This window comes from Anopheles moucheti, chromosome 3 (genome assembly GCF_943734755.1).
Source record: "Anopheles moucheti chromosome 3, idAnoMoucSN_F20_07, whole genome shotgun sequence".
In the NCBI taxonomy this organism is placed as follows: domain Eukaryota; kingdom Metazoa; phylum Arthropoda; class Insecta; order Diptera; family Culicidae; genus Anopheles; species Anopheles moucheti.
The window spans coordinates 59,330,328-59,356,713 of record NC_069141.1 but is presented as its reverse complement, the minus strand read 5'-3'; the positions used below and the strand labels follow the sequence as shown (position 1 = coordinate 59,356,713).

The 26,386-nt window shown below is 42.5% G+C and overlaps 2 protein-coding genes across 2 annotated transcripts in view; one reads left to right on the top strand and one right to left on the bottom strand.

The window, feature by feature from the left end:
• Positions 1-275: 275 nt before the first annotated feature.
• Positions 276-2,593, bottom strand: LOC128304528 (U-scoloptoxin(01)-Er1a). The gene is made up of 3 exons (XM_053041722.1): positions 2,519-2,593; positions 466-660; positions 276-389 (listed from the first exon to the last, which is right to left on the bottom strand). Exons 1-3 carry the CDS (start codon positions 2,585-2,587, stop codon positions 276-278), a joined length of 378 nt encoding a protein of 125 aa, XP_052897682.1. The 5' UTR covers positions 2,588-2,593.
• Positions 2,594-15,328: 12,735 nt separating this feature from the next.
• The window catches only part of LOC128305487 (mediator of RNA polymerase II transcription subunit 13), a 55,475-nt gene continuing 44,417 nt past the window's right edge, over positions 15,329-26,386 (top strand). Inside the window, exons 1-2 of the mRNA XM_053042958.1 lie at positions 15,329-15,395; positions 17,948-19,930. Coding sequence (XP_052898918.1) covers positions 19,862-19,930 — 69 coding nt within the window. The 5' untranslated portion in view covers positions 15,329-15,395; positions 17,948-19,861. The remainder of the gene's footprint in view (positions 15,396-17,947; positions 19,931-26,386) is intronic.

Here is a 26,386-nt window from a genome sequence, read left to right as displayed (position 1 = left end):
TTGTACTTACATTAATTGTATTGTCATCATGCAACCCTAACCTGCAATCCTGAAAAATTTAATACTTTTTTTCAGAACTATTTATTTATTCTGTTCACAGTGTATAAATTATATTTACAAAAATAAAGCAAAACATAAAACAGGAATCTCACGATGCGTCAGGATGGCGCACATTTTTTTTTTTTTTGACGACTTTACTCCAACAGCACAGCACCCTAATAGGATCGGTACCGTGCACAGTTGACCGTTGCTTACCTCACTACGGTGCGGTTGGGCTAACCGACGATCAGATTTCCTGCATCATCCCGGTACAGATCGTCGTTGATGCTGTACATCATTTCCGACTCCGGACAGTTTACGTTTGTCCACCAGTCACAAACACGGTACGCCTGCAGAGAGAAGTAAGAAAGGTGTTAGCATGATGAAAGGCGCAACAACGGTCCAGCTTCGAAACGGATCGGATACTTGGTTGAAGACGGTCCCGTTCGGGCAGAGGAAGGAAAACATGTAGCCGGTCGGTAGGCACCAGTGCCACACCTGGCAGCGCGCCTCAATGTCCGCGTAGTAGCCGGGTTGCCGATCCGCACACCGGAACGTTAACCCGGACGGGATCTTGTCGAACGCCGGATAGTCAACGTTCGGTTCGTATCCAAAGATTTGCTGGAAAGGTGCGGAAAAGGAAAGCAAAAAAAGAAACACACACAATATTAAAACCGTTAGCTGCAGCTTTAAATAACGCGATGATGTTTGCATTATGAAATGTGCCAAACATTACGCCATCTTCATTCCCATACGTGCGCGTCGCGATCTTCCGCCTGTCCGATTGGTTCGATCAATTATTCAATTCGACGTGAGAGTACATTTTCCCCATCGCAAACCAATCAAATTACAATCAACCACCAATTATACGGTTTGCCTCATCACTTGCCTCATCTTCCCCCTTTTCGAATGGAATTCATTTTTCATCGTTTATCGATGTTTTTTTTCCCATCACCGATCGATCGATCACTTCCCAGCTACCGCCGGGGCTTTGGAGGGATTTCAGTAAAAAAGATGGTACGAAACCCCAATCCCATCCCGATCCCGCGTGCCCGAAATGCGAAACATTGTCTTTATGGGGCAAACAAATTAGTGCACGATCGAGACAAACGGTCCGTATTTCGGTCGGCTATGTCGATAATGTTGCACGCCGATTCTCTCGATCGTCGCGGATCTGCAGTGCTTATGTCATCCGCGGATGGTTACAAATCGTGATCGTACCAGCAGACTGGTCGCATCCCGAACCAGAAACGATCAAGCTGCGATTCAGATTGGTCGTAGTCAGCCATAAGGTCGTTCTCGTGAAGATCTCATTCCGGTGTGGGGATTCCACTTTCGATAGCACGTGTGTGAACGGTGCGAAAATAAGTTGGGCTCATCGCCTGCTGATGGTTCTCACCCTTCGCGCAGTGTCATTAGTGTGGAAAACTGGAAACGATCCTCAGCGAGCTAAATTACGCACCGTCACAGACCCGTTAAAGGACATCCGGGCGGGTCCAAAGTTTGTGTGTACACATGTTTTTACTGCATCACTCACCAACAGCGGTGTAATGTTTATTGTACCAATCCATCCCACTCCAGCTTTGATACTGGTGTGAAAATAACTAATGCAGTGCGCTTGTCCGACAATGATCGCGCGCGCGCAAAAGCCACCATTGTCCGCGCGGTGGTCGAGGTTAATCACGGTGTCTAAATTGTTTTTTTTTTTAAACATCATCATTAGCATCATGAAACACATTTGTATCCAGCCCCGGGTGGACCATAAATTCTAATCCACCCCCGAATTGTGATGCTAATTTCCGAGCGACTATTTTTTTTGTCTCGATGTGTTGATTTCATTAGCACACAACACTTTGCTCGAAATGATTTTTTGATGGCATTGTTTGCGAAAAAGTATTGTTGCTATGCAGAAGATCATAAGTGTAATGAATACATTATTCAATATGTTAAGATAAGGAAAACAACTGAGCTGCTTGTTGAAAGTGGAATGATTAATGGGCTCTAATTAGGGAAGCTAATTTTAGATTAATTTCTATGAGTGAAATATTTTTGGAAATAGAGAAGAATGAGTATTGTGTATCATTCGATGGTGTTGTTGAGTTGACATGTCATGCCATAAATAAACTAATTTAAAAGTTGAATAAATAAGAGATGCACACAATGGTTTATAATAAAAAAGAATAATTTAGAAAAAAATATAAATAAATAAATAAAATGAACTAATTTAATTATATTGAAAGTGTTTTGATATTGAAACCTTCAAAGTAATGAAGCACTGATAATATGGGTTTTCATAAAATTGGCAAAATTAAACTCATAAACTGTGTCTAAATGTCGAAATCTATATAAAATTATGGGGTTTTCACACATATTTCATCCCCACTAAGATCTACCGATCTTTCTCTTTATCGTGCATCTTCTCTATTGATTGTCTATCTTCCCTATTGAATGAATTTGAACAACATCAATTTCTACTTACACCGTACGTTTCATGACTGTTGTACAGAAACACACCGAACGCCACCAACAATACCGTGTGCTTCCACATGATGCTTGATGCGGTCTGTCTGTCTGCCCGGGGTTCGTCGCTTGCCCGTACGCCCAGCTCGTTCGTTTGCAGTCACTCGCCAAACTGAAACCGAAAGTGGTTCCAGCCGCCCTCTCGCGCAGTGCAGGAAGCTAATTCCGGTACGAGCTTGATGCTTCCAATCCGCCCGAACAATAGCCGATGCGTCTTGATTTGTTTTGAATATTATGTGGCGCTCGAGTGTGGCACACCAAAGGGATCGGGCGCGCAACGGAGCACGCTCTTCAAGATGTTTAGTTTTTCTCAATCCTCCACGCGTTAGCTGTGGATGTTTTTTGGGGGCGGTTTTTTCCTTCTTCTCTATTTTCGCGATTTATGCAATAACGTTTCACAGATGGTACAATGCTGCACTTGGTGGCTGGTGGAGATAGTCCTCTTCGTGCACAAAAACAGTTGATGAGTTCGTTTACGGATGTGTTGCTGTTTAGTAATTAAGATTATACCGCAACAACAGACAGTTTACGTTTGGTTAATGAACACACGCTGTGCACGATTTTTTGTTATATGCACGATTATGTTTCCGCGTTATTTTCTCGCAACTCGAACTAGAGATGGAAAACGATCTTTGGTTTTGCGCGTTTTTGGCTCCCAATGCTGGTCACAGTTTTCCGATGAGTCAACCTTTTAAATGCGATTACGAACACAATGTCCCTGTTATATTCGTCCTTTCCGTTCACTCACGTCCAGAAATCTCTTATGACACACACGTTCTATAGCCCACGGCACGTACGAGATCACCACACAGACGATCCTTCACATCTCACACCGCGAACAGCGATCACACGCGCTTACGTCGAGCTTAGCGAACCAAATGAAAACGTCCGCCCTGTGCAGCATCGCTTTATACATCGGCAAAGGTTACTCCCACCCAGCGAAACAACAACAAAAAAAAACACTCACAAACGATCACACTCCCACCGCAAAAAGAAGGACCGCCACTTCAGAAGACTTCAATTGTCAGGGCATCGGAAAATTCGGAACCACCACCACCCTACCCGGTGGTATGTTTGCAAGCTCGATCGTTGCTTTTCGCTTCCAACTTACCCTCTTTGCAGGTGGAAAACCCCACACGCACCCCCCTAAGAAACGCACACAAAATGTTCTGGGCAGGCGCCGAACCCCACCGCCCAAATGGGCAACTGATTAGCATCTTGCAACCTGGTGGGGTTTGCAATAGTGTGAAGAAAATTGGAAATTAAAGTCTCTCACCGACTCCGCCGGCGCGCAGAACAGACGCACGCAAATAGAATTGGTCGCGTGGAAACTCAATTAGATAATTATCTACCCCGGATCGGGTACCGGGCGGCGAAGACGGTGACGTGGAGTGAAGTGAACAGTTTTGTGTGAACATTTTGATCTCTCGCACGCCTGTGTTGTATGCCGTTTTTTCTTTTCCTATCCGACCTGATACACACAGATAAGACCAGAGACCAAATCTTTATGGCGAATGTAATTGATTTCGGTGCACCCGTTAGCCTACGCGTATGCACCCATTTCCGGTGCAAGGTATTGGGAGCATTTTTTTTTTGCCGAGTTCAATGTTATGAGAAGTTTTCGCTTGCTCGAAACGGTGTGGCTGCGTTTGGACTACATTGCGCGAATAGAGCAAGTCCGCTTTTTTTTTTGCTGTCGTTTTGGTGAATACTAATTGCAATCATTACAGTGCGTAGAATGAAAGAATCGATTAACGTTTGCCATCGTTCACCTTTCCTGCCGTTCGGTTGTTATCGTAAGAACTAGGTGGAGGTTGTTTTGTTGCGCCCTGGCTGTAGTGTCTTTGCATTCGGAATTTTATGGTCGGAGCCCCGAAACAATCAACCAACTATTTTTGGCCAAACAAATAATGGATCGTTTCGAGCAAAGTGCGAAATCATAACCTTGATATTGTTTTGCTAGTTGACCGTACGAACGCTAATTGAGACTTGCTACGCTGCAAGTTAAATCTTAGCCATAAGTTTGATAAATGATGATAAATAGTGTTTGAAAATCTTATTACATGCTTTTATGTCAAAAATATCTAAAAACTTGCATTAAATTGTTAAACTAATTCTAATACATAAAAGCTTTAAACAAGGTACTGACTTTTATAACAGTAATTATAACATTTTTGAATACATGTACTCAGGTACAATAAACCTATTGCTATTTTCGAATAAATATTAGCATATCCCCATTTATTCGTTGACAGGTCATGAGAGCGATCACATATTTTACACCTATGTTTCAATTGAGGCAACTGAATTCATTATGCAACTTATTTCACCAATTCAGCAACTTATTTCATTATTCGCATGGTTTTAATTTATTTTTGTTCCCTGTTTAATGTCATCCCAAAACTCGTTCTAATTATTCCTGTAAGTTTATTTCATTTATCTTCTTTAATAATAACATTCTTTCATCTCCTTCATTTCTATCTTTTCTAGTTGAATTTAACTTTAATTTTTATGTTTGTATCTACAATATATTATTTTAATTATTTCCACGTTGTCATTGCGTTTAAAAAAATGTGGTCGTATAATCACGGCACTCACTGTACTGTAGTCAATTTTAATGGTAAAATTTTAATCTAAATTTATTGGTTTATCATTATTATTTTTTTAACTATTTTATACATCTTTTTGAATGATACTTCTGCTTCCGAACTTACGGAAAGTATTTTTTATGCATTAAGAACAGTCAGAGAATATCGGCCTTAAACTGTAGCGACAATCAAACAACAGTTTAGTATAACTGAATCTAAACATTATTAAATAGAAATCAAATTTCAAAGCAGTGATCAGATCGAAATTAAATTGCTCTTTAAAGGAGAATCTACTTCAAAGTCCTTCCAGTACCTTCTTCCTGGTTCTTTCAAAGATTTAATCCTGTTTGCTGGTTACTATCGTCACAAAAGCTACTAGAATGAAAGATCGAAAAATCAGCAAATGCAAACAGCGCCGAAGAAGTGCTGTGAAGGTCACAAAGCTTGATTAGTTCCTTCTCTATATGTTTCCCATCAAGCAAAATACCATCTCCATTCCCACTCGCCCATCGGTTCACATGCCATTGACTCACATCCCCGGCAGTAATGCTATCGGGCGTCTAGCGCGCAAAGTCAATGGCAACCATTAGGCGCTTCTGCCATAAATCAATGGCCTCATAATTTCCTTCGCATCGCATCACGGGTATTTGTACTCGTTCGATTTATAGCATCGGTGTACTAATGCCTGTGAGATATTTGTCTTCGCCAAGGCACATCCTCCGGCCGGCGGCCAGTTGCAAGACTGGCTCTAACGCACAGCCACATTCATCGGTCAGCAAAGCTAAGATCAAATAGTGAAGCTTCCCCTGGCGTCACAGCAAAACGGTAATGATACGCCTCGGACCCACCGTTCGCAAGTTAAACCGTTCGACCTCGCGTCAAAGATTACAGTACAGAAAAAACGCACCATTTATGACACATAGCCATTGCGCCCTGTGGACGAATGGGTGAGAAAATGTCCATCAGCGGGGTCGGGAACAAATGTTACATACGTCGTAACCTAACCTTTTGCCCACTGCCCGACCTAAGCCGTGCATCGAATTGGATCATTGAACGGAACGGAACGGTAGCACCACAACATTTGTCGTGATAAGTACCGCTTTTAGGTTTGTAGTACAAAATGCCAAATTTATGTCGCCATGAACCCCGTTCGATTGGATCGATTGCTCAACGCGACGGTGGCAAAAAGGCTGACGGGCGGACGGATACGCATTTCTGCACTCCCGATGCAGACTCCAATTGTTCACACATAAGTTTTGACCCCGGTGGCACTGGCAGCAGCAGCAGCAGTAGCAACACTACCCACTAAACCCTGTCGTGCGTCCGCAAGTCATCGCCATCCGGTTGCGCAAAGGTAAGACGGAGGTTGGTTTGTGTTTTTCTTCTTCACGGGAGACATCAGCCATCAGATGGCAGAAGTTGGAAGAGAAAACACCACCCGAAAGGTGAATGCCGTTGCGGGTGGACGAATCAATCCCGAACTGGCCACGGACAATGGAAGGAAGATTCGTCGCCGCACGGTGAGACGGTGCGGTGCGAATGCTTTGTTTTCCACGTGCGTTTGCGAAATGGTTTTGGAGCTTCGATCGCTCTACAAATGCGAAGGAAGAGCTGTTCTCAGCTGCGATTGCCACATGCTCCACATCCGGGTGTGGGAAGTTCGCGGCGTTATGCTGTGCGCTTCTTATTCTAGCGAAGGTGCTATAAATAAATTATAGCAACACATAAGCTGCTACTAGCACTTGCCATAAATGAATTGATAAACAAATTATTAAAAATAGTTCGCTTATTACACATTACATGATGCATTACAAACAATTTTCAAACACCACATTAACACACGCGCAATGATTAATTGGAAGGCCGTTTTGTTTTTTCTCCCAAAAAAAAAAGATGAGCATGAATTATTTTGGCCATGTTACGAAGGCCGAAATGACCGTTTATTTCAATCACACCATCACGGAACCCATGCAGTCCGCTAGTGTTAAGTGGTTTGGATTTGTTTTTTTTTTCATGTTCATTTAACATTGTTAACTCCACTCAACACGTCCCAACGCGCGTCGCCCATTATCCAATCGATCTCGGCAAAACCGTTCGTTACATCGATCGATCGAAGCTTTTCGGGGTGGCGTGCGTGACTTTTTCAAACACCTGCCCAGCCAAAGAAGCCATCTTTTCGACACCTTTACACATTTAAACAAAAGCCACACCAAAAAGCGCATCGTACCGTTCTGTATGTACCACCACCACCACCACAAGCACAGGACCGGATTTCACGCACCGAAACAATTAAACAAAATGGCAAATTTGCAACAAAATTCGGTGGTAAAACACCAGACCCGAGCGAATGAATGTTAGCAATGAGGGTGGTGCTATTGTTTGCGATTCTTGAACCGGTGCGACGCATCTCGATCAAAATTCTTTCAGTTGGCTATGTGTGCAACAGACCTGGGACGTTTTAGTAGTGGACCGAGTGGAAAAGAAATAAAAAATGTATCAAGCTTCTGTATCTGTTGTTTTGGGGTGACCGGTAACACAGCGTCAGACAACAATCAGCGAAGGAAGAGCATCGTTCCGATGAATGTACTTTGTTAATGCTGATGGTACTTTAAATGCTAAGTAGGCAATAAATAGCAGGGCAACAGTGCAGCTGGCTGAAACATAAAACATTAAGATCTGTTTTAAACAAGATAGATAAGAGAATGTTAAGACATACGATTCCGCTGTGTTTAAGTTCATAAACAACTAGTATAAACAACAAAAAAACAAAAGAGAAAAAAACAAATAAAGAAAAGATAATAGAATAAGGATATCAAAAGAAACATATGAATAAACATAACATAAAAAAAGATAAATTTGTTTACAGAAAGCTAAAGAAAAGAAAATAAACGGATAAAGAAAAGACAATACAAAAAGATATTAAATGAAACATGTGAATAAACATAAAACAAATAAAAGATAAAATTGTTTAAAGAAAGCTTGAACTAAAAACAAACAACTGATATAAACGGACAACAACAAATATAAACAAAAGCGCTCAACTTAGTGGTCGTGGTCTGTTGATGGATGCCCTTCAAAGGGCTTGATGTGCCACGTCACAGAGAATCTATTAATCTGTTGAAAGTCGATGCTTGATTTGAGCGACTCTTTGCAGAAGGTTCTTATTTATGTCTCTCTTCAAGAGATTCATTAAGTACAACATTAGTGTTGAGTACATAATCAAATGTACTTCAACCATCGTCTGTTAAGATCTGTTAACTATCGAAGTCCTTATGGAGTAGATTGCCTATTGGCAGCCAGAGCTCTAACGCTAATCTCAACATCAACACGTTGATTTTATTGACATCTTTTCACCCAAGTTAGATGACATTTTGCACGACTTCTTAAATGCAGTCACCTATCTGTGCCGCTGACTAAGTATCTGTCACCTCTGAGTATACCAGAATCGAAAGGTTTCGAGGGTAGTTCGAGAGTTTACGGCATCTTCACGATCCTCTTTTATACATCTACTACAGAGGTGAACCATAAACCAATGATGTCTAACTAAGTCATCTGGGTACACTGGAAATCGGGTTTGACTTCTAGCCAATCTAGCCTCCGAAGGTACCCCCTCCAAATGCTTACAAATCTGGTGCTTGCGCATTGTTAGGATTGAAACAGAGCTCATGCCGTTGTCAAATTTTACCCAGGCTATGCTATCATAGGCGGCCTTGACGTCAATGAAGCGATGGAAGTGGTGGTATTGTGTCTACGCCATCTTCACCAAGACTTAGTGAAGCTCTGGGCATGACGGTGGTTGATCAGTGGTTGATTTCCCTGGGGTAGCAAAGATTGTATAAGAAGATCTTGTAATATTGAGGAGAATATATAGTGTCCAACACCGGAAAACCCCTACAATTAGCTTATATTCCTTCTTGTACGTAGGGTACAAGCCTAGAATTCAAGATTGTCATGTGCTATCACTGCAATTTCATTACTGATTAGTTCTACTCTACTATTCCCTTGGTCCCTGGTGTCAAGACACTGCGTTTCTGCAATTCTAGCTGTCAATGATTATGTGCTGGTGATCCAATAAATACATAATTAAACTCATTGCTAGAGGTTCTCTGGGTGGTAACTGATCAGATTAGATTGCAAAAAACCATAAAAATTACAAATGAGACAAACATTAATACAAGTTTATAATTAATTTATCCATCAGGTATTGTTCACCAGGTATCTCTTACTTGAGATAACTACTTGAAACTTTCCCTATACATTATTGAAACTACATCAAGCCACGCCATCGCTAGACGTTAGTTCTTACTGTCTTCGCGTTGTCTAATCGACAGCCCACGATAAGGTCATTCACCATACCGGACATGCCAGCAGCCACCCATTCACAATTTCACACCAATTAATAAACCAACAAACGGCGCGAATCGCCGCACATGCTGCCACGGAGAGTTCTTTAGCCACCGCGCTACGCACACCTGATAACAATGCAATGTGGCTACGCAATGTTTCAACGCTCCAAACCCCGCTCCACGACACTCGTCTCTCTCCCTTCGCGGTGGCTTCACGGCATCAAGCAGCAATTGCAACGTTAGTGACAAAGAAGTCAAACGGAACCACCACCGCAAAACGAATCGGAGAGCACCAGCCAGCGTGCATAACCACCCGCCTTACAAGAGGCTACGCGTTTGCGTAGCTAATACGTGCCAGCGCCATTACAATATTTACACGCCCGTAAATGCAGCATAATTCTTCCCATCGACGATCGACCAGCGGCTGTCCGTATCGCACCATGCGGGTACAGCAACAGCATGATTGCTTCCCGGTTAGCCGCACGGTGTGCACATTTTTTATCCGCTTTTTTCGGTGGCTTAAGCTGGGAAGAAGGAAATTTGGATGCTGATGCTAATGGAGCTATCCGTCCATAGGATGGGTGGTAAAGTTAGTGAATCAGTGACTACAATTAACACATATGCACTTGTTGTTGCCTTGTTTGAGTCCGGCTAATGGTAGGTTATGGTTTCAATGGTTAGCTGACATCCTGAATGTATGCAATCAGATACATCCAATCTCTTCCCATCTTTATATTAGGCGTTTGTTACTAGAATTAACGATAGTGAAATGAGCTGCCATGCAATGAACGGGGACTGACAAATGACTGATGACTATGAATGACGCCACGCAATAAAAAATTACTTAAACAAACCCCGATCCACACAATCCGATCGGCTCGATTTGAAATTGTCCACTGCACCAATAAAAAGCAACACAAACTCCATGTTGACGCAATGTGGCGTTCGTTTCCACGCCTCCAACCATCGACAGACGGAGAGTGAAGATGGGTCAGCAAAAGAGTTTTTCCCAGACCCGATTCGATCCGACCCGGAATGGGTGGGGTAGGGGTGAGTGGGGGAGGTCGGTGTTGGGAAGGGCCGTTGGGCAATGGAACAACAACAATCACAAGCGATTTGCTACAATAACCTTACCAATAAGTGCTGCTTCGAACATACTTCAACGGTACGGCGTAGCAACACTTCGTAGTACGAAAAGATGAAATGTACGGACCGTGAAGCAAAACATTCAACACATCTTCACACCGATCAATGTTGCTGTTCCGTGAGCTAGAAAACTGGGCAATGCAATGGGCGACGGTATTAATCGAAAGCATTTGCTTGTTTAAACCAGTTGAAGGCAGGTTGGCTGGCGGATGGATTTAATGTCACTTAAATCGAGTATCGAGAAGTATCGTAGGGTGTAGTGGGAAGAACCACATTTCGAAGATTTTAATTCAAATCTCAATCTAATATGAGCGGGTTTTTAAAAAATATTTTAAGTAAAGTTCGTAATGGAATGTTTTCTCTATTATCCAAGTCACATTAATAACTAGGGAAAACTACCATTCCATATGAAGAGAAATAGAAAAGTAAACACCTCAAAAGAGTAAACCCGGACAAATACCATATGCACGGTACAGTGCAGCAATTACAGGAGTATTATGGTGTTGAATACTGTCTGCAAAATATTCTCCCTTATACTACAAGATCGACATGTCCCATTCATTGAAAATGTAGTTGGAAACAATCAGAGGGGATTCCGAAACGGAAAATCAACCACTGATTAGATCTTCAACATGTGGCAAATTTTAGAGAAGATGGCGAAGCAGCAGCTACTCTGCTTCCATCTCTTCATTGACTTCAAGGCCGCATACGACAGCATAGCTAAGGTAAAACTTTATCCGGCCAAATTTACCAGACTAGTACGAATGACAATGATCAACGTCACATGCCAGGTGATGATGAATGGAAAACTCTCAGGGGCCTTAGCTACAACCGGGGCTCTGCGCAAAGGAGATACTAGCTTGTCTACTCTTCAACCTAGCGCTAGAGCGCGCCATCCGCGAATCGGAGGTGGAAACTTCGGGGACCATCTTCTATAAGTCAATTTAGATCCTGGCATACGCTGATAACATAGATATCATTCTAAATTACACAGGGGTATCGTACAAATAGGTGATCACTCTTTCGGAGTCGTACAAAATTTCACCTATCTTCGTTTAAAAGTTAGAATGCTCACTGCTAACCGGTCTTTCAGACAGTCTAAGGAATCTTCTTTACTGAAAACATTTGTCGCGACGAACGAAGCTACATAGAACAGTACTCACTAACGCCTCTGAGACATGGACTTTGTCAAAAGCTGACGTAACCCTCTCAGACGCGTTCGAGAGGAAGATCCTTAGAAGGCTTTTTGGCCCCATATGTGTGCTCTATGAGCTGTGCTATTTTTCAATTATTTTAACAGTTGTATAACTAACATTAATAATAACATTTTGTTTAGATTGTGTTAGCTTGAGTTAAAAAATTGCAGATTTTAATGTCAACGTCAATTTTTTTAATTTGTAAAAAAAAATCTTTCTTAAAAAACGTCCATGGTTTTCATAAATATCAGTTTTAATTAATTTCTTTTGAAACTTACTTAAATTTTGGATTTCAGTATTGCGAAGAAACTTTTGTGAACCCATTTTTTTGTATTTGTTTGTATACTTTTTTGTTCACCCTATAGTTCCTTTACTTTCTTGATGCAATAATTAAGACTGTTTCCTTATATTTCTTTGCATACCAAACAGGTATACAATAAATCAAAAAAGGTCCTCAACGCTTCAATTGAAATCAAAATATTCCGTTTTCCGTCTTATCTGATGTTTTGACAGATGTCAGATATGTTAATGACACAGTTGACGTGTGGACAATGCCACTCAGATTATTTCGCGGCTAATATTAACTTAGCCCCTATCCACTCACGCTCACCAGCATCTCATGCTTTAATCCAATCATAAGCTGACTTTTAACATTAAGGTCAAAGATCGATAAGAGATCTCGTTTGTTGGTATGGTGTTCCAACTGCAACAAAAAAATCCGCCACTCATGACAAGCAAAACGAGCAAATTAAGATTAACACATCATAATATCTCATCAGCTACTGTAGAGAACGGAACCCACTCACCAAAAAAAAAGTACCAACGAAACGAAATCGGGCAGTACAGTTAATGGTTGTGCTTCCCAATTCCCACCCACTCAAGGCCCTGCACGGCCATAATTGGGCAACTCGGAAAAGCTTCGCAAGCCGGTACCGAAATTAAGCCCGCTCGAGAAGTTACAATTTTACACAAATCATCACGATATCTCCGCACCGCAATCTTCACCATGCACCATGGGCGGTTGCATTCTGATCATGTTCGTGTCCCTGTTTGCTATCATAATTGAATTTATCTCACTCACCCGCGTCGCCGTGCGGCTCCACGTGCAGACGGTGAGAAATGCCCAACGCCGAAGAAACGCGATCGGCGCGTCGCAATGCACGTCATTAAAACAATTCACCCCGTCCGAACCCGCGCACACCGAAACGCTCACAACAACGCTCATTTGCCACAATGGAATGTGTCATTTCACGGTGCGCGGCTGGCGGATGATTTACGGCCGTTCTACGGTTGGTTCGCGAGCGAACAACGATCGCCAGCGGTTCTGACCCTCGGATGGTGATGGAGCACCGATAGTGTTGGGGTATTCAAATGAGAGGTTTCTTGACATAGGCCTCCACGGTTGTAACGGCTAGCTGGGAGATTACCCATCACCGACAGGGCTAAATGTTTTGATGAGCATTTTAGCACCACCGTTTCGTGACTTCATTAGACGTATCTGATCGCAGAACTTCCAGTAGAGATTGTATGCATATCGCAATTAGATCGGTACGTATTAAAACTAGAGCTATTGTGTGGTTTACCATCTTAGATTTAGCTACCATTACTGTATGGTTGATTCAAAGTTAAGATACTCATCTATTCAGAAACACATACATAAACATTCATATTCATTTCAAAGTTGTAAAAAATTTTAATTTGAACGTAAAGTTACAATGCAAAGTTAAAAACACTCGCGGTTAATTAACCGGTTAATTAACGCTTTATTATGCGTGGCGGAAATTGAATTTAAATTTCCTCTTTTACGCTGCCAGCGCCATCTAGTGTAAATCTTTGAAAGCTCTATTCGTATCGAGTTGTTTATTTTTAAGCACCTTATTAACGACTCCGCCTCGATGTTGAGTGTAAATTCTTAAAAGTTTTATTCCTTTATTATGATCATAATTAACTCTATATAATAAATATAACTATTATAAAACAGTTGAATAAAAAAATGTGGGAATAAACATGTCTTGTTTGTGTCAGTTTGATTTCAATCATCAAGAAGTTTTTTTAAGTTTTTTCCGAAAGATCAGTCTGGCAAAAGGCCATTTTTAGTCGCTTTCAACGATACTGTTAAGAAATAATTATCGCAAATAAGCTGACACCATACGACCGCCAACGGGCAGGTACACCCGACAATGAAAGATTTGCTAACGTAAGGAGATTGATTCTATCGTTAATCTCACAATGCAAGATAGGCTAAAGTAAGAAGAATGATTCGACCATTCAATATAAGATTTGCCAACGTAAGGAGAACGATTATATCGTTCATATCGCTTTCGCTTTCAAATCTCCAGACATGTTGTTAGTATATAAGCAGGAGAAATTGTTAATCAACTTCACTTGTACTTCAAACCTAACCACGGTATCTTCAAGTCGCCGGGTTGGTACTGGAATTGAACGGAGGTTCACGATAGATACTTATTCTGTTTATTCAGAACAACAGGCTAGTGTCCGACCCGAATAACTAAGAGCGCCTTCACCTCTACGGCCCTTCTAGTGAAAGAACAGGTCCACCGTTAGAAACTCACCCTGGGGAACCCAGATACGAAGCCTAACGTCCGGTCCGAGCTGATCTGAAAGGTGAACGAGACTTGCGTGGCCAACCTACGGCGGCGGAACCAGCATTCCGAATTTTGTTCCCGCAGCAACAAAGCGCCAGATTCATTAAACTCTAGATCCATTTATTGTCATAAACCGATGCCAAAAAACTTATAGCGCTTGAACAGCTCCAAACAATGCTCTAAATCAAAATCTGCTCTGGTGTGAGCAAACGTGGCATGGGTCAAACGGGTTCACGGAATTTATCAGCATCATTTTACAAAATTTTCATCGTTTCCATTCCAAAGCAAATACCAGAACTGGAGTGTGTAACCAAGTTATACCCACAAAAGGATGGATCAATATATAATAGAGTAATGTGTGCACCGCTCGTTGATTTACTATAGAACACTTAAGTACTATCTTCTTAGTGTGTATTTTCGAATTATTATGAGTTTGTCCTTGTTTTATCTATTATATAGATAAATTTTCTGTTATATTTTCTTTCGTTCCAATGAAAACCCCTGTAATTCCGTATGCCAGCAAAATGGATTGTTGACAGCTGTATTTTCAGCTGTCAAATTGCTCCCTTCTTTGACTTCTTCTTCAGTTTGTCAATGTGCCCTACGTTACACCACTTGCTTGGCGTATTTTATATATCACTTTGTCGTGCATCATACTACTCGTATGCTGTCCGCTAAAAGTTGTCCGTCTAGTGCGTATGTGTGTTTTGCGCACAGTGATGCTGTGTATCCTTTACTCAGTGCTGTTCATGTCCGTACACGGTGAATTTGTGTAGGCCTCGAAAAGCCAACCGTGCGCCCTGTACAGTATAGTGGCGGTGCTACAGAGGCGTCAAGCATCCCCACACGCTCGTCAGTGACTCTGATGGCTATTTTAAAAAACGAATCGGATCGATGACTCTGCCCCCGGCGCGAGCATGAGCAAGCAGGCGTAGAAAAAGCTGTACCAGCCAAGTGAGTAAGCCAATTGCTGAAAGACGGGCGCAACGGGTGAGCAAAATCTTTCGTGCAAACCCGTCTACCAGTGATTAAAAAGAAAAGTGCTCAGCTCTCACACTCTCGCGAAATTTCGGGTCTTGAAAGCGATCCGGAAGTAAGCGTGCGCGTATTTATTATTACCAGTAGTGTCGCCCCGTGCGAGTAAATTGTGGAAATTAAAGATAAAACTAAGGGAATAGTATACGCACTCGTGACGCGTGATGCAAAGCAATCCAAAAGATTCCTAATTTTGGTGAGTTCACGGGTAGTTCACTACATTTTGCCACCATACATCGGGGTTTTTTTGTAGGGCATTTCCTTTGTAGATTTAAACGGCTTGCTTTCCTCTCAATCTACCCACCGTTCAAAGCGAAACCCCTGCACCGTGCCCTACGCAGCCGAATAAGCGCGAGAGCGAGAAGTTCGCGTGCGTGTGAGTGTTGGTGAGATGTAAGCGAATTTTTTGAATCGTAGCATGCCGAGAGAACTGTGCGTAACAGTTGCCGTGGTAGTGGTGGCCTCGTTTCACTAAGAAAATAAATAACCAGCAGCAAACCAGATCGCTGTGGTTGCGGCCAGTAGGAACGTTGTGTTAATTGAAGTTTAAAATCATCTCGTAAAGGTGAATAATTAATCGCTGCGTATTTTGTGCGTTTGTGAAGTGAGATGAGATGAGTTGTTATACTGAGCTCATATACTGCCTAGTGCGACACTTGGTGGAATCTTTCATTTAAGGTGTAGAGAGTGTGTGTGCGTGTGTTTACGCGTGCACACACTGACGTATTACGATCATTGGCTGCGATGCGATTCGCACCTTTTTCCCCGTGTGTGCGTATCATACGGTGAGTTCGTGTCCCGTAAAGTAGCAAAAAAAGAAGAAAATATGAAAATGAAGCAGCAGAAGCAGAAATAAAGACACGGTCCATTTTCGCATTTGCTTTCCCAACGGGCTGTGTGTGCGATGCGCACTCGGCGAAGGTGGAAAACTTGTTTCTTTGGCTATCTGTCCCCATTGCATAGTGTAGGTAACAAACGGGAGATGTTGATGGATCACGCACACCACTGTGGGATTGATTTTCGGCGTATCAAAAACACATACAATCGCAGCAATCTTGTCGCCTAGCGAGCGAAGCTGACCGAAGCTTTATGTGTGCGTGAGAGAAATGAATGTCCTTTACACAGGATGTATCTCACCAGCAGGATAACAGTGGTTTGAGACGCAGTGTAGGTTAATGTTAACAAAGTGGAACTGTTTCTTTGGTTTTGTGTTCTCCGTTCTCATTTCATTGCTCTAATTTGCAATCGTTTCGTACTTTGTGTTTCTTGTAAATGTCAAAGATAAGATTAGAGAGATTCGTGTCCGGAACCTGATCAATTTGTACACCCGTTTCTCGCGTAGGACGGTGCTTTGCGGTGGTGTGCGTGCAATGCTGCGAAATAATGTTACGATACCGTTTCCCTCGGTAGAGCTCGGCGAGCGTGAAGAGCCACGATAATTGATATGGCGTTGTGAGACGCACAAGTATCGTGTTGTGTGTGTTTTAAGGTTTCTATCGTGCCGCCCGTACGCACACTTCTTACCGTGTAGAGGACGGACGGACGACTGCGTGCATTGTACCTTTCGGAAATGCCGCACACCGACACATACACGCACACACAAACAGGGTAAAACACCGTGGCCTAAAGGGTATAAGTTAAGTAGGGTATTTCGATTTACACGGCCACTCAACCGATCGAAGGACATATTACGCGACAACCTTGTGATATTGCTTATTATTTCGATAATTGACGCATTGTGAGTAGTGAGTGGTGAGTCGTCCATGGTGAGTGAAATGATTTAAAAATTCAAAAAGTACGAACATTTCCAGAGCGCTAATGAAGGGAAAGAAATTAGAGTGGAGACAGTTCGCAACCGTGTATATATGTTTTTGTTTGTGTGTGCATCGTACCGTGTTGTGTGCGTGTGATGTATGTGATACGGAAAGGTTAGGAAAACCCTGCTACGCTCTCACACGCTTTCTGGCGTGTGAGTGCAGGGGTTTCGCCAGAAAGGGACGGCGTCATTATAATTTCTCATCGCGTGCGCACCCACACACGCTGGCACGCATACAAACACACCGACACAGAGGAGACAAGTCGCGATCGACCTTCTTCGAATTGGCGCAGCGAGTTTTCCCTCCTGCTTCTTTTTTCCCCTTCCGCTCAGCAATACCGTCTCTTCACCTGCTGATGCTGCTGTTGGCCCTGTGGCTTTGGTGGTGTGTACGGATACACCTCTCTGAATTTGAATTCCATTCGCGATGGGCGAACACACGGGCGCGCTCTTCTGGTCGATGACGAACAAGCCTGAAGTCGACACGGGAACGGTTGGTTGGTGGTGGTAGTAGATGTGTTCATCGATTTGTGTACCACTTTCTATCGACGGGGTGCTTTTTTTTGTTCGTAACACGGTGTTACGGGGTTTCGTCGCTTGTGTCCATCGTGTGTAACCAACCGTTTTCTATCTTTTCCTTCTCCGCCCGTTTCAGTGTGTGCGGTTCGTAAGTCGGCAGCGAGAGCAGAAAGCAGCAGCATCAGTCAGCAGCCGCACCAGCAGACTTTAACGCGAATCGATCAATCGTCTGTGTCTAGCAAGTGGGGAAGCAGCATGTGCGCTTTTCAACGGTGTCCTATCTGCGTCAACGCTCCGACGGTGTTGTGCCAAAACGATCCCGAGTAGGTGCAAACGCAAAGTGTGCGGTGTGAAGTGCAATATCGAAAAGGCAGAGGGTCCAGGTGAACAGGACGAAGTAACGATTTTCTTCCAACCACCCAATCAAAGGGTGGCCAACAACAACAAAGCAAAGGTGCATAACGTGGAAAGAAAACGCTCTTCACGCGTGTAAAAGTGCATTGATCGAGAAGAAGACGAAAAAAAAAGTGACAAAAGGCGAAAGCGCGTATGTGCCCGCAGTTGCGTTGTACGGCGAGAAGAGAATTTATAACGAAAAGAGCAAAAGCAAAAAAAACGGATGATCGAGTTTGAAACAGCAGCAACATTTCGGTCGAATGCAACACGGCTACTACTGCACACTGCTACCAATCGGTACCAGCACACAATCACACCAGCGTGTAATAATTATTCGCCCTTAATCGCCGCCGTCGCTTGGGTGTGTTGTTTCGGTTGTGTGCGTGTGCGAATGGTTGTCGCGCGCGATAGCATGTGTGCGTGATGTGCTGATCGGAGTCGCGCACACATACACACATGTAAACTCTCGACGCGGACTAAAACCACCGCTCGCAGTAGGCGCTCGTCCGTCGTTCATTCGTCGTTCGCTCGTTCGGCCGTCGCCGTCATGGATTGCGAAAGTGTGTGCTTGCGAAGAAGGTTTCTCTTCCAGCAGTAGTAGCTAGCCAGCACCAGCGTCAATACAGCAAGGATACCGTTTTCTTTGTCGCGTTTTCGACTGTGCGTGAAAAGTCGACGACGTGCGTGTGGGTACGGTCGTGTTAAAAAATTGTAATGAAAAGTGTCGCCCACAGTGCGTGTAAAGTATGTGTATTTTAATGTATTTATCGCAAGAAAAGTGAGACAGAGTAGGTACCCCCTGCTCTCTCGCTGCGTGTACGTGTGTAAAATTGTGTGTAAAACGAAGTAGCGCGTGGAGTATATATAGCATAAAAAATAGTAGTACAGTGGGTCCAAGTAGCAGAAGCATTACGCTAGCGCCCCCTAAAGAGAAAGTGCATCAAATGAAGAAAGAAAAGGTTGCAATATTGTAGAGAAATTGAAGCAAAAAATTGTTCGTTTACCTTTCTACAGCGCCTACCCCCTGTTAACGGCGGTAGTGTGTGTGCGCGTGAAAGGGAGAGAGCGAGCGTGTGTGAGAGAGAGTGTCAGGAGAAAAAAGTGGTACCGTACCGTATTTAGTGCAATTAAACGTACGCGCTTGTGTGTAGATGGATGTGCGGTGTGTGTGTGTGTAAAATAAGAAGTGTGCAAATGTTGTTGTTTACGGTTTACCTACTGCAACAACAACGCGGCCACCGTGTACGCACGATGCAGCTGCAATCCATGCTGCTGCCCCAATAAATAGTGGTGGGTGCATCAAATCGGATGGCACGAGCCAGCTCAGTGTAAAGAGCGATAGAGAGAAGAAAAAAAAAAGATAAATTATTGTACCGCTAAGAAGTGGCAGATAAAGCAAACGTGTGAAAGAAAATAGATAAGATATTATCTACGGTGTGTTTGTGCGCGCGCGTGTATGCGTGTTTATGTTGTGTGTTTCTTACTTAGTGTTGCGGTGCGCTCGATCGTGTGTACCATCCACCAGCCCTGCACGGCACACCACGGCACCGCCTAGTAAATCGCTTAGGCTTTTTCTTCGGTCGCAAAAAACCCCACGCTTTTAACTATTACACCTGTTCGTCTGTAAGAAAATGTACGTTACAACAATACAAGCATGACGCACCAGAATCACCAAACTAACGGCGCCAGTTTGGAAGATTGCCACACAAACTTCTTCGCTTTGGTAAGTTATTGGGGGAGGAATTGTAAATTACACGGGAAGGGTACGGGGTTTATCACACTTTAAGTTAGAAAGCTTACATCTTAAGACTGGCGTCTGTCAAACAAACGAGTAAAACTAATGTATTGCGCTCAAGAATAGTGCGTAAAGGACTACAATAGTCCGTAAGCAATAACGTATGTAATAAATTTAAATGTAAGTTAAATATTTATGAAAGTATACTACTATTTCTTCTTCTTCTTTGTTAGCGACACAACAACCTCATGAGATCTAGGCTTTCCATTTCTGGCTTTCTTTGGGTTTATTTACTTGCTGCCGAATAGTCAGTCCGTACGGAGGATTTTTCTCGAATGGGATTATCTACCGGTCCTGTCGTGTGAAGACCGGCACCGGTATAAATACACCATCGGAACGCCACAATACTGCTTTGCCCGAAGTCATCGTGTGTAACTTAGATGCAGACTCCACGAGTTTTAACCAAAACTCGACAATATGTAGAATTCAGAGATCCTCTATGTTTAAAATGTTTGTACGTCTGTTTAGTACGATCAATTCTCGAGTTTAGCTGTATAGTATGGTGTCCCCAAACTGCTGTGTGGTGTAATAAGCTTGAATCTGTTCAACGACGATTTACTAAGGTCGCGGTTCGGTGTCTCCCTTGGAGAGGGAACTTCAGCATGCCCGACTATCGCACACGATGTCTGTTGCTAGGGCTGCAATCACTCGAGCACCGGCGAAAAACCCTACAAAGTGTGTTCATCGCTAAACTGCTTAGACATGAAATTGACGCACCTAAAAGTTGCTAAAAAATGTAAACGTATACGCACCAGGTAGAAATTACAGACAAAGAGCTTTTCTGCACAATGATTATAGAAGAACGGTAGCATCGTACAACGATCCTTTTTTGATAATGTGTAGGCAGTTTAACACACATTTTGAACTATTCGATTTCAACATAAGTACTCAGTGTTTTAAGGTTAAGATTTTAGATTCGTACGCCCTCGACAATAGACAAAACTAAGCTTACACCTCAATTTAAGTATACAAGGGTCAAGGTCCATGTCGTACCAGACCGATTAATTGTTAGTGAAATAAATAAATAAAAAAACGGCTTGGCAGTTTTTAGGATTAATTTTAGTAGTCGAAATATCAGACCAAATCCCATCAGCAAAGAAGATCTAATCTTTCAAAAAAGGTTCCGTCTAGACTTTTTGTTGGTCTACATATTTAGAGCTATTGTGTGTGCCAATTAACGAGGTAGGACCCATGCAAGGACCCAGGAAGTTTGGATTCTAGTGTCCTCTATTCCTCAGCTCCAGTGACTGAATTCCACAACAACGAAGAAGGCAAAATTGAAAGTATCCTCGATCAACAGGAAAGTCGCGTGCTTTCCAATGAAGTATGTTTTGATAGCTTGAAAAGAAGACCTAATGTATGAACAAAACAGAACGTCTTTGTACCACGTAGCACCTTGCAAATTTAGGTAGTTACTACGGCGTAACGTACATGCCGTAACGCCGCACAGCTGTCATCGGGTCACACCTGACCGACGGAAGAGCCCGGTGTGGCGATCTGTGCGCCGTATGGAAAGCTGATTATGCTTTCATTGCTCCGTACCATTTTGGTTGGGAATTTTCCGCTTCGGTCGCGTGTTGTGTAAATAACAACTTCCCGTTAAGCGGTAATTGAAACAAAACAAACAAACAAACAAATAATCATGCACAGAGGTGGAACGGGAACCCGGTGCAGGTTGCGTTGAGCGGAGATCGAAAAAAAAAAACACGGTAGTCCATGCACTGTTTAGGGAATCAACGAAATAATGACACTAAACAGATCATTCCAATCCATAATTGTGGTGTGTGTGTTTATGTCTGTTTTATGTGTGCCCAGGCCACAGTGATCTTTAAACCAGCTATCACTGTTGAAACAAGGCTAGAATTAATTTGTTACGACGGTAAATGTTTAGTTGAGCAATACTTTAGTTTAACGACCTATTTTAGCTTTGAATTGTTTCTAATCGTTAAGTTCCGCCTATCAACATTGTTGATAAGGTTAAACTTGTTTATTTAACTTAGCAAATGCTAATATTTTTTTAAACGAAAACGAGTTTTGCGTATTAAATCTTACAAGTAGGAAAGTAAATAATGTTGAAAATTAAAATATCCCGATCAGTCGCACATTGGCGATCAGCGAACTTGGCATGCTATTGGACGGTAGTGATTTTGTTTAAGATTAATCTGACATTAATCGGATGCCCATTTACAAGAAACCCGGCTTGCCGACTTTAATTTCTGCCTTTCAGCATTCCCTTATCACTCGCACCGCGATGTCGACGAGTGTGTTCGGCGGTCAGTGCGAAACAATTGATTTGGTTGTTTACGAATAACTCTCCGCTGACGGAAGTTAAATTGCGGTCTACCAAAATCGAGTGGCCAGTTATCAAGTTCGCCCTCCTCCCCCCCGCGTTTTAGGTCGGATGGTTTAAACAAAAAAACCCGTTCGACCAGTAATAAGATTTGATAAGAAAACGCGCTGAAACAGAATCAGTGTTCCCACATCGGCCGTGGGTCCCATTATCTTTCGCCACAAACCGGCCTCAGTTTGAAGAAAATCGAAAGCAATCGCGATCGTCGTGTGTTGTTACTGCCGCTGCGAAAAGTGTACGAATCTGTCGTACGATGTACGATTGTTGGAGCTGTCATGGAGCGAGAGGGACACACATTTGGGGGGACGGCTTTGTTGTTGTTGTATTGATGTGATGCCCATCGCCTCGCAACATGTGTGCGCGGTTAAGCGCGGAATGTAACACTAACGCAACGAATACTTTGTTGTGCGTTAGCTGACAAACATCCCATTGCTTCTGCTGTGCGCGTTATGCTTGTGTTCAGGTCGTTCCACCAACCTTCCGATGGGAAGCGAGAAACAGAGAGAGAGAGAGAGCGAACTCTTATCAACCGATGCGGACAATTGATACCGGTAACATGCAGCGCGATTCTTTTTATTTCCTGCTTTTATGGCCTGGCACTGTCGTCTTCCCCGGCATATTTGGGATTGTTATCATGCATCCAACGGAACAAGGCACAACCCTGAGTGTGTTCATGTCCGCTGTGGTCAAGATCTATTTTTTCTTTTCTCGGATGTTTTTTCACACTCCCCCCTTTCGGAGGGCTATCGGTGAATGGTGCTACGTCATTTTTATCATCATCTTATCGGGTACGGTGGTGTTTATTTTGCTGATATAGAAAACTAGAGCTGTAGCTTCCTGTAGGCGAGAGACCCCCAAAGAGATTGGTAGCAAAGTGAGCGCCACCAGCGGTTAAAGGTTTGCAATTAGCCGCATTGGAGTTTAATTAACGGAAGTCTAATTTTAAAGCGAAGTTGATAAGCACTAGCTGAGCTTAACGCAAAGGAAAAAGAATTGGATCACCTTCGGAACGAAGAACAGGTGTATGAAATGGGACCAACGAACCATTTTTTTTAATTAAACAATCATCATTTTGTGTATTGTCCGATCGAGTGTCGTTAAAATGTATCATTAAGTTCCTTTTTACTACACACACACACACATCCTTAAATAGGTGCATAGATGTGTCGTGCGTTGTGTGTTTTATGGCGTTTTTATTATTAAGTATGTGATAATTGCACCCGGCCTTATGCATCGCGCACCATGTGCGCCACACCACAACGCCAGGCTGTTGCACTCACGATCGTAAATGCGGTAAAACTCGTAAAACGATCGTTTTCCCGGCCCGTTGGTGAGATTGGCATTGCTCTCGTGGGAAGGCAATATAATATCGCCTATCTTCCTACCGTTGGCCAATTTCGTTCGGCAAAAGCAAATGTCCCGATACGATCATACCGGCTTTACTTTGCGGGCAGCACGATCGTTGTTTTGTTCAATCCCTTTAACATGAGAGAGGGAGGGTTTTATTGGTACTTTGGCTTGGGTAGTAATTTTGCTTTAGCGCCAGACAGCTGTGCAACATTGTATTTTCTTAGTTGAACGATTTAGCGATATAATTGTTAAAAGACTTTTCTCGAGCTTCTCAATATAGCGGGATTGGTTTTCAATAGATTTGGTAATGTTTTCATTTGATAGCATGCGATTACGTTAATAGTATCACAATAGCAACATAAATATCGCAATACCACCATATGATTTCACAAATCCGGCATTCAATGTCATAAAACTGTGCATAACGACGTGCAGTTCATCCGATGTTCACGACGATTCTTTGACGTGGCGGATGAACTTTCGCCGGGTTTGTATCGCAATTTCACCCAAATCGGTGTTGCTCTCGGACTTTTCGCCCCTGGTTGTAATTTAGAGACTGCGAAAAGTCAACCTTTCCCATGCGAAAACCGATCTACATGAGATTCGATCCGACACGCTGGGTGGATTAAATTAATTATCGAATTCTTTTTATCTCTTTTTTTTCGATCGTTTATGAAGATAAACTTAATTTAATGTTCAATTATAAATATTAATACTTAATAATTTATTTACTGAAGCAATACGGCCTGGCCGTTCTTGAAGAAATAAAAAAAAAATCTGTATTGAAATTTAATATGAGTTTATCGTTCTAAATGTGTAAAGCAATCTTTACTGAGAGCGGTTTTTGCTGTTATTATTCACATAAATAATGACGAAGCATTTAGTATTTTACATTAGTATTTGTGTACATCACCAGCAGCGATTATTTTAGAAGGAATAATTAGATTTGATTTTCATATTAACAAGGGAATTCGTTATGTTCTGAAGGTTCTGTTCAGCTACAATTTATGCGTTCTTTAAACTCTTTAATGCTTTAATGCAATTTTGCGTGAATGTCGTAGTTAACGAGTTTAATTTAAAATAAGTTTAAATGTCATACTTTTTTTGATTTATGGTGTAAATTGCATTAAATACGCTAGAACTCTTTAACTTCAAGTATCAATACTGTAGCTTCCAAGCGTTTTAAGCGTTGATGTTGTTCGAAGATTAATTGTGTTTTTGTTTGAGTATTTATTATATAATGTATGAAAAGCTATGCATAAAACTGCGTTAGAATTTTTAAAACTAAGAAATTAAATGTTATTAGAATGAAGCGTACCAATCAAAATGACCGATGTGGTAGTATGCGTTCTGTGCTTGTATTGAAACATAACTAATTTCCGTTGGTTGTTTGCCCGGTTAGAGCCGAAGAGCGAAAAGATTTTCGAAAGAGAGAAATTCAAATCTCTCCATAAGTCGTTCTGACTCATCAACAAGCCCGGGGTTGATCAACAACCACCGGGTGACGATCGTTCAGCTAACGGTAGCTCATCAACATTAGAAACGAGTTGTGTGAGTCATGGTCCCACGCTATTCGCGTACACAAATCACAGCTTCTCGTGAACTTAAAAAAAAGCAAAACGAACCCCAAATATTGAATATTAAAATCGTCGGTATTAATTTATGTTGATAAAATGTTGTATTTTCATTGGTTTCTCCCCTCCTGTGTTGCAATCCGGCAGCGCCAGTGTTGTGCTTCATTTAGATCCAACAAGGGGGGGGGGGAGACCGTTTCGCTCTCTACCTTGGCTGGTAATCATGCGCATAGCAGCATCGTTGTGTCCCATCGTACTCTAATGCTCTTTTCGGACGCATTCCTTCGCGTTCCTAACACGTCCCGACGATCAATGTTCTTACGTCGGCCCTCCCGCAAGGAAACATTAAGCGTGTGTATGCGTGTGCTTTGGGATGTTACTCATATATGCTTTATGCTTTATCGGGTCGAGCATTTACACACATACACCGAGTTTGTTAACAGAAGCGTTGTTTGTTTTTCATTTTGAAGTTGAAAGTTGCCGTTGATATCTATGTAGCTCGAACTTTTGACAATGTTGCTATTGAAGTAGCAGTTTGTTTACTATTATTTCATGCCCCAACATGATTCACAATAATAACTTCCTTTTTCGGCATTATTCCAACATCGCCAACATAGTTACTCTGTGGCGCTATCTATCGGCCACATATATGCTAAACATTGAGGAGAACGGGGGGTTTAAAATAGTTCTCGCTGTAAAATTTCAAGGCCAGTTCAGAATAAGTAAACACACATCTCGCGCCGGCTCTCCCGACGTTTGTTTGTTTCGGCTTTAAATTAAATGAAAAACGGCACTAGCGCTTGCGTATGCGCATATACATTACCGCACACAAATACTTTGGCAGAAAGCAGGGGAAACGAAGGGAAGCAGGCAGAGGGAGGAAGGGAGGGTTGCGTGGAAGCAAAAACAAGTTATGATGAGTGCCCACTTGTTTATGATCACTTGTGCGCGCTGGTGTGTGCCGTGTGTGTGCTCGGCGTTTGGTGAGGTGTAGCAGCAATACGCTGCTGAATGTGACATTTAGTATACTTTTTTGCTGTTGTTATTTGCTTTGCCCCCATGCTCTGGATTTATGATGGTGAGTTACTCTGGAAAATAGTGAGGAGAGTG